This window comes from Triplophysa rosa, linkage group LG1 (genome assembly GCF_024868665.1).
Source record: "Triplophysa rosa linkage group LG1, Trosa_1v2, whole genome shotgun sequence".
NCBI classification, from domain to species: domain Eukaryota; kingdom Metazoa; phylum Chordata; class Actinopteri; order Cypriniformes; family Nemacheilidae; genus Triplophysa; species Triplophysa rosa.
In genome coordinates this window covers 28,593,299-28,602,561 of record NC_079890.1, presented here as the reverse complement: position 1 = coordinate 28,602,561, position 9,263 = coordinate 28,593,299, and the positions used below count along the sequence as shown (strand labels likewise).

The 9,263-nt window shown below is 39.6% G+C and overlaps 1 protein-coding gene across 2 annotated transcripts; it reads right to left on the bottom strand.

The window, feature by feature from the left end:
* Nucleotides 1–153: 153 nt before the first annotated feature.
* pamr1a (peptidase domain containing associated with muscle regeneration 1a) lies at nt 154–6,260 on the bottom strand. 2 transcript variants are annotated; one of them, XM_057344924.1, is made up of 11 exons: nt 5,954–6,260; nt 4,766–4,942; nt 4,484–4,609; nt 4,257–4,371; nt 3,890–4,107; nt 2,898–3,086; nt 2,492–2,683; nt 2,341–2,407; nt 2,020–2,249; nt 1,438–1,772; nt 155–1,301 (listed from the first exon to the last, which is right to left on the bottom strand). In XM_057344924.1, exons 1-11 carry the CDS (start codon nt 6,084–6,086, stop codon nt 717–719), a joined length of 2,367 nt encoding a protein of 788 aa, XP_057200907.1. In that variant the 5' UTR covers nt 6,087–6,260; the 3' UTR covers nt 155–716. The 2 variants fall into 2 exon arrangements, with proteins under 2 accessions (XP_057200911.1, XP_057200907.1); XM_057344928.1 differs by lacking the exon at nt 5,954–6,260 and having other exon boundaries at nt 154–1,301; nt 4,450–4,609; nt 4,766–4,909.
* Between the last annotated feature and the right edge of the window lie 3,003 nt (nt 6,261–9,263).

The following is a 9,263-nucleotide window of genomic DNA, read 5'->3' as shown; positions in this document are numbered from 1 at the left end:
TATTGCTTTTGTATGTCGCTACTTCAAAACCTTAGAATCTTCCGTAGGACTCCTATCCTCCAAAATAAAGTGTCAATATTTTCAAATTTTTGCTATACAGCAGCTGTTCGGTAAACAAGAGAACACAAAAAACCCTACACTTTTACATTTCATATATTTACATCACGTACTTTTGTATTTTACAGCTGGTTGCTGATGTTGCTCCAGGTGGTCTAAAAGCTAACAAAAATCCTCTTTAATAAAAACACTGAATACCACATTGTGTTCTTTAAACTTTGTTTAATTAAATGCATTTGAAATGACAAATAATCCCAGCTTTGGTTGATAGGGCTGCACTAAAGACAAAAACATTTATTGTGCGAAAAATGTGAGCACGGGGATGTGAAATTAAGACTCGAAGAAAGGCCGAAGGCAAGTTAAAGCCTGTAAACCCTGTGACTGAATTCATGAGGAACGTTGCCTCTGCATTTGACGATGCACAAACATATCCTCACATGCAAGGGCATAAACTAGTTGTGAAATCTCAGGTTCCACATTTTATATCATTGATTTGTTGGTTGAATTCTGATATGTGCGATATCATAGTCCACCTCATATGGCTTCATAATTAATCAGTCCTGTCAAAACAATTAAAAAACAACAAAAACTTAAAAATACATCATCTCCATATACGTGATCTGGAACAAGGATATAAAATATCTTTTTGATAAAAAACTCTAGGTAATGTTCTTCTCAATCCAGGTTTTGAAGTTGGCTACTCGTGTGTAGATGGTAAACAAACTTTGATTACATCCTTGTATATCATACCCGAAGCTCACCAGCCCCAGCAGTTCCCAGTTGTGATGGGAATCAGTTTCCCCTGCCCTGCTGGGGAAAAAAGACTGAAGGCCTAGGTTAGGCTGGGTATCTGCAGAGGGTGCAATGATGATTCCTCCAGTTTCTGAAGGGCAGATCATGGACGGGCTGAGCGGATGTTGCCGTCCACATAGCATGTTATCATTAATGCTGACTGAAAGCCCGTGTCTGCTGTACTGTTTCTCGCATTTGACCACATCAGCGAATTCTATCAGTCCGGTCCTAGCTACATCCGAGTCTGCATTCGCTGCTGACCTGCTATGGCCTGCTATGGGCCAGCCAGTGAGGAAGGCCTGCTTAGCGGTGACCTCGCCACCCTGCACATGTGGGAGGCAAACTGGGGACACGTATTCACTGACTCGAGCTTTCTCCACCAGCTTCAGTAAGGCCAGGTCGGAGTCTAAGACGTGTGGATCATAGTTCGGATGGATCAAGATCTGAGAAATCTGTGTGGAAACAGTAAAGATGATTAAGTACTAGAACTAATACTAGTTCTTTTATTATTAGTGCTTGTTCAAGACAGACAACTCTGATGTGGATTTCTGTGAGGATGGGACGGGAGTGTGGTGCGAAAGCTCTTACCTGTATGTGCTGTAGTGTCTTACTGTCTCTGAGGTCATGTTTTCCCATCACCACATTTAGATCATCTGCTCTGAGAGGTTCGGTCCGTCCAGGCTCCACCACACAATGGGCAGCCACCACGACCCAGTGCTGGTTCACCAGAGCTCCACTACAGATGAGCTGCCATCTGTGGTCTTCCTTCACCTGCTCCTCATCTGTTGCAAATGTATCGCCCCGTCGTTTGGTTCTTCCCAGAAGATGACTTACGTGATGGAGATGAGAATATAGGGCAGCGTGCCATGGCCAGTGAACCTCTGTCAAATTTTGGGGACTGGCAGGCGACAATTTCCCGCATACTGAAAAACCCATGAGAATGAGTTATCAGATTTCTTATTAATTTTCTATTTATTTACATTCCTTAACAGAGTAGCAGCTTTGGTATAAATGCACAATTTTTAATTATAAAATGACCCATTTAGTATTATTGATTATTACATAATACGAGGAATTCAATTTGACCAACTAACATCTGTCATTGTATGTATAAAATATACGAATAAATAGGAAAATATGTTTCACTTGATGTAAATGTGCTGCCCCCACCTGGTGAACAAGAAAAATGACGACCACTCCACTTGCCAGTCTTCAGACACGTGCGACGGGCACTACCAGAGTGCTTGTAAAGCACTGAGACACACTCATATTCTATACTAGAATACACATGCTGGAAGGTTGGTGGAAGGTCTACAACAACACTAAAGTCTTTCTCCTGCAAGCCTGCTTCAGTCCCTGCCTGTGCGGATGCAGAGTACAGCTTGTGGACTGGGCTTTTCCTGCAAAAAAGGGGGGCTACATGAGGGTCTAAATCATATATAACCAGCATAATGATTACAAGAATGCCACAAAATATTTTAAAATGTCTACCTGGAAGGAGGTTGGTGTTTTACAATCTTCTGCCACACAAGTTTTGAAATTTTAGGTTCTTTACAGGCTGTAAAACAGATTGTTTAAATTCTCAGTGGGAGGATTTCATACTGCATTTACTGGAAAATTGTTTATGATGTAGGGCTGGTACCTCTGACACATAGGGGCTGACTGCCACTCCAGGTCCCATTTATCTGGCATGTTCTTTTCGAATCCCCGCTGAGAATGTAGGTATTGTTGCAATAAAATTCCACATGTTTGATTCTGCCGTTAGAGTCTGCAACCTCTGTGAAATATCCATTGTGGAGTTGTTGTGGAGTGGGACAGTCTTTTATGATCAATTCTGTAATTAAACTAGAGTTGTAAATGGCCATAGAATAAATGTGATTAAAAGGCCTCTTCTAACAAAACAGACTAGAAGTGATTACAGCATTGCACACATAGATTTTCCCTTCATTTTAAAGAACAGCAGACAATCTGTATTCTCAAGTTCAACGAAACATTACTTTCAGGCATACATGCACACCTGGGTATGATTGAAAGCAACATCAATCTACCTTTCATGCATACAGGAGCAGTTCCACTCCATGTGCCATTGGGTAAGCATGCCCGCTGTGATGATCCCTTGAGCTTGTAGGGTTTATAGCAAAGATACTGCACTGAGGTGACAATATTGTCTTTGTACAGTAGGAAGAGATCTCCGTGTGCAGGTTTTTGGGGGGTTGCACACAGAGGTGGTGCTTGGCCTTGTGAAAAGCAGTGAAATAGTAGATGCATTATGTAAGCATTAAAAATTAAACCATGGCATTTTTGCTGAGGTTTAAGTGTTTAAAGTGGCCTGAAGCCCACTCAGCAAGAACAAGGGAAGGTCCAAAAAATTTCTAGAAACAACTTTACCTCTATAAGGAACAGGAAAGGCATGATTCCGGATTAGAGAACAAAGTTATTTGCATATTAATAATTTCGAAACTAATTTTTATGGCAAAGGACGATTTTTAAACGGATATGCAACTAAGCGACCGTGCATGTAAAATCTGAATTTTTTTAACTGCAAATGTAACAGGAAATTCAGTGTACAGCACAGAACGATCGGCGTACGACATCAAAGTACCGCGTGAGTGATTTAAAACCTACGAACCAGTCTGCTCTCGAACCGTTCTCGTGGTAGTGTGATGTCATAGGTCCATAACTCTGCGCAGCACCGGACACACGCTTTACGTTAATCTGACGTCTGCGCCGCCATACCCGCAGTCAAATATTATTGGTTAAACATTAAACATCCTCCCTCTGATTGGCTGTGGTTGTGTCACGCCGCGCAACAGTTTGCTGTTTGTTTAGTGTTCGCAAATTTCGACCGCTACAACTTTTACCAAAAAGCACAAACCGATACAAACCGGTTGCTGCGACGGTTAACTGTGGTAAGCAGTGGTTTCATTTCATACCCGACGGTAGTGCCCTCTTCAGGGAATTTTTGCGTAAATGTTACCCCTCCTAATTAATATTCTCGGCTTTCAACTCATGAAAAACTTGCTATCGGTAGATGTTGTACCTGAAACCTCCTGGAATGTTGTGAAAAACCCATCATAGTTATTGTAGCCGTCTGACACAAAACGAATATGAAGGGAGTTTCCAGAGCTTTTGACTGGCGGAGGGCTATCTTCCCCGCAGTATCTGCCGATTACAGGTGATTTTGGATTGTCTCCATCTCGCACCTCCACGTAGTCATAGCGACAGCTATGGTCATACTCCATGCTAATCATAGAAAACCTGAAAACGTGTTGAGAACACTAATAACATTGAATATTACATTTAATATCAATATACTGTTTGTGTTGGATTTAAAGGGCGATTAAAGTTTTTTTTTCAAAATGCAGTTTCTAAAACTAGAAATTGCTAGTTAACATAGTAACATTTACCTGAGTTCAACTGTTGCTCCTTGGCCAACTTGTAGCGTCCATTCACACTTTGCATTAATTGGATAACTCTCTAATATCACATGGCCATGTGGTCTATGTAGAACTTCTCCACATGCTAAAGTTGGCACAGAACATATATCTAAATGCATTTATATATTTGCGAGAAGCAAAAGCAGTCAAACTTTCTACTTACTTTTAGGGATACTAGAAAGGACTGTAAAACTCACTGAGACAATCTCCGCCCGACCACCCTCGGCGGCAGGCTGTGCAGTACCTGCCTCTGATATAGAAATCATCCTTGGCCTGCCAGGTGCCGTTATTGCAACTCTTGCAGTTGTCAAAAATGCTGCAACCTTAGTGAATACAGAAATAAGCTTATGAAAGCTGCATGTGGAAAACATAAATACTTGAGGCGAAAAGCATAAAAGTTGAGCTGAAGCGCACATGCTCGTTTATATAAAATCGAAAGGTCTGGAGTTTTGCATTTAGTTAGTTGTGCTCCTACTCACCTTGGTGTAGGATGCAGGGGTCACACTCATCTAGAGCATTTCGACAGCATGGTACAGCGTAACCCACTTTCGTTCCCTGAGATGGGCACTTACATGAAATCTGCTCATACTCGCAGCAGGTACGGCACATGGCGTTCCACTGTGGGCCTGGGCACTTATCCTCCTGTGGCCTAAAAACTACATCAAGTGCAGTGAAACTCAACTTTGTGGATCTTTCATGCCTTTTTTGAATTCATGTTGTGAATAATGTAAACTAAAGGGTGCTTTCTTCAAAGGTGGTGTTCTTTGTGCAAGATTTGTTGAGAATGTCGTGGGAAGAATAATTCACCAAAGTGTACTTTGGTTCAGTTATGGAAAATCATTATTTTTTACAACCCGTCAGCGAATGCTGATGTGATGGAATGTGAGGGAATGTTGTGCCAGAAGAAAATGCTCTGAAATTTTATAAGATGCTGTTTAGATGGCCATATCCACATTCGGCCATGTCGTGACAGGTTCTATTTTTGACAAACATATCTGTTTACTTAACTTATAGTTGTAGCCTGAGAACTTTTTCACGCATTGATAGTTTTGCTGTGAGCCTAACATAGATAGGAAATATGTGATGTTGGTAAGTCAGCAACAATACCATAATTATAACTGCCCCACTGATTCAGTTTTTCTGTCTTTGACTTTCAGTCTTTCAGTTTTAGTGTAATTCTTGTACATTCATTTTCCAGTAGTACCCAACAGTATCTGATGTCTGTTTTTCTCATTTGTGTGAATGAAGGTATGTAGAAAGAGCTGTTTGTGCATTTTAAGCTCACGTTTAAGTGCTGATCAAAGAATGTACTGTATTGTAATTTGTTTTGTAATATTATCCAATACCCAAGATAATTACTCTGATTCAAAATTCTCAGCAAGTTTTGAAAAGTAAGAATTGTTTAAAACTTATTAAAGAACACATCTGTACGGCAGTGCATTGTGTTTTCAAAGCAACAAAGCTTCAGTGGTGTAAAGAATAATGAGCGTAACCTACAAAACAACATTAAGAGCTTTTAAAAGGACTAAACAAACTGTCACATAAACCCTTTTTCCAGTTGCTGTGGCATTTAAATTACACGGTACATCACTATAACATACTGTTTGTGTCAGAGAAACAGTCATTACTCTTCAAAGGAAATGTTCCAGTTCTTACAAAATTCTTACCATTTGGCCAAGATGCCCCGGTGCTGAAGAGCTGAAGAAGATAAAGGATAGGGAGCAAACACAAGCAGTATCCATGCTTAGGGGACATCCATATCCCTGTGTTCACAGCCAGCTGGCCTGTGGGAAATAGCATTCTTCTGCCAACACTTCGGTTGTGTCAAATGAGCTAATGCAACATGAGGCCAGTGATTAGAACCCCCTACTCTCTCTCTCTCATTCACCCTTCTCTTTCTCTCCCTGTCTCTCTCACACACACGCAGTTTCTCTCTCCCTACACTATTTTCTGTCTCCTATTCACTGTCTAATTTACAGTCTGCTGCACTACTCAAAAATGTTGGCGTGTTGTAAGAACCTTGCTTCGTTGCAAGGGGAAACCTTTAACCCATTCTTCCACCATGTTGTTTTTTTCTATTTCTTAGACACAGTTACTAAGTTACTTCAAAATATTTGATTATTGTCTATACTGATCTGTAAACAAAGCAAGTTGTTGCAGCTGCTTGAAACAGAAAGTGAACTCTGAAGCAGTCAGACTCTTATATAGTCTATGTACATATATATAATGCAGGGTCACTGTTAGACAAAAAATGGAATGTAGAGAAAGGTTTATACAAATGATACATTTTTACATTCTTTCATTTTGAGAGGTCTCTAGGGAATTCTTCCTAACCCCTCTGTTTCTCTATTCACCTCGCCCATTTCTTTCATGCTGACAACTTTCAATTCTGATATGTGAAGTCCTTTAGTATTTCGGTTTGAAGGCAAGGAAAGAGTTGTGTGTATGTATTCTCTAGAAATGGTCGTGTAGTACAGAGAAAGAGGAAAACATTTCCCTCATTTGTTTTGCATTGCCATGGAGACAGAGTTTCCCAAATACACACATTCTGTCTGAATAAAGAAAACCCTTGAACTTTTGAATGTTGATGATTATCAAATGCGTCAAGAGACACATGGCACGAATGATTTATGAAATAGAAAAACTTGCTTTTAATAATCCAGCTGGTAAACAGTAGGTGACCTCACTTACTGTATCAACTTGTAGAAGAAGTTTCCATAATGCTAATTTTCCACAACCAGATCGCATTATACCTACAAAAAGCTCTGTCTGTTTTTTCAGTTTTGTTAGTTGTTTCCACCCAACCAAGGTTTTCCATATAAAAACCTCTAATATTTCTGCATTTTCCAAAGTCAGTGCACGCATCTATATCTTGTATTACAGCTTAGCATGATTGGTGATTGTCTGCAGATGTTTGACGGTTGTATTTCAATGTTATTATAATCATCAGTAATTATTAAGTCAGCCATATTAATGTTTCAGTCCTAGACACAGTGATACTGTAGACCAGTGGTTCTCAAACCTTTTCTTCATAAGGTCCCCTTAGGGTGCATCACTTGCGACAGCCCAAATAGAGACTTATAATCTTAAACTTAGAATTTTTATTAAACCGAAAGCATATTCAGTTATACAATGCTGTCTTATTGTTTTGATGTTTGATTGCATAAAATGTAATACATTTCTATATTTCATAAAATGCCACAAAATCTGTGGTCCCCTGGATCCATCTTAGGTCCCCCCAGGGGGCCACAGCCCCCAGTTTGAGAACAACTGCTGTAGACTAGTAACATGAGTACAGGGCCATAAACACAGAGGGAGTTGATTAAATATTCCCCCAAATGTTAAAGGGATAATTCACCAAAAAATGAAAATTCTGTCATCATTTACTCACTCTCAATGTGTTCAAAACTGTATAAAAATCTTTGTTCTGTTAAACACAAAAGAAGATATTTTAAAGAATGTGGGAAACTAAACAGTTCTGGGGCGCTTTTAACTAAGTAGTTTTCCCTACTATGGAAGTCTATAGTGCCCCAGAACTGTTTGGTTACAAACATTCCTCCAAATTTCTTTGTGTTCAGGACTTCAGGTTGTAAATGGTAAATGATGACAAAAATGAATGTGTATGTGCTAATATTTAATAATGTTTGTGTAGTAGTTAGTTGTAGTAATTAGTTTGATTAACAATAATTAAAATATTTTTAAGCATTTGTACATGGATAAATCAGTATTGTTCCCTAATTTTGCCTATACTAAAAATGTACATAGTGCAGCTATACACATAATCGAATGATTCATTATTACAACCTTATTTTTGTTTATAGTATCTACAGTTCCCCATCAATCACAGTGTAAATGACACTGAAATAAATAATTAAAAATATGACAGCAGGGGACTGTAATAACAGATTGAAACCCTAAACTTGCCTCTGGTTATTTGTGAGTTAGTCAGCTACTGATGAATAGCACCAGCACTGCTGATGATGGTGTGTTCTGGTTAGCATCTTGTGCTTGAGGGCAGTCTGAAGGGAAAAGGCTTTTCCTTAAAATATTCATGGCCATTCTGGACCACGTTCTCTAAAACATGTTTTTCAAATGTTGAGATATATGATGGTAACTGATGCCTCATTACTTTGGCACCCACTTTGTGCAGAGTATTTAGTCAGAATAGTTTGTCTCTGTTCATTTACTAGAGTGCCTGTGGCACTGTTCTTAATTGCATTTACAAAGTCAAAAAAATCTGCATTGTCAAATCATTATAGAATACATTTCAAAGAGTATTCTTTTTTTGTCAAAAGTTTACCCATGCATTTGGATGGTTCCAAAATAAGTATTTTGAGAATCCCTAATAGTGACTTTGCTCAATCTAAGTGAATTCAACATAGTAAGGCAACACGGTCAGAATTAGCTACAGTATTGTAATATTGGCTCAATGTAATGTATTACAGGGCTCTAGAGTGCGACCAATTTGGTCGCACGTGCGACCGTATTTCTCAATGGTGCGACTAAAAAAAATATGAGGTTGCACCGGTGCAACCAGCCGTTCGAGGTAGAAAAAAGTCTCTGCGACTCTAAAAGTCTCACTGTGATTCAACAACAGACACACATTAGGCCCATATCGTCTAAACCAATGGGCGGACCCCACTCTGATTGGCCGTGGTCCAGATATTCCTGTACGTGTGTGTACGAGAGGTCGCGTTAACCGAAAATTCTCTGTCATTGACAGATTTTTTTACCAGTGACGGAAAAATCTGAAGGCCGTTCGTCCGTCATTTTGACGGATTACAATGAGGGCAATTTGTAACTCCCCGTTTCCCTTCATTAGAGCGTGATATGCTCGCGAAGGGACGTGCGTGTTTTCACCTGTCATTGTTACTGACTAGACATATGTAATGCGATCTGGGAAAACCTTTCAAAGTAAACCACATAACATGAAGAATGAAGGAGTATTACTGCACATTTCCCGCCAGTCCTGTGTAA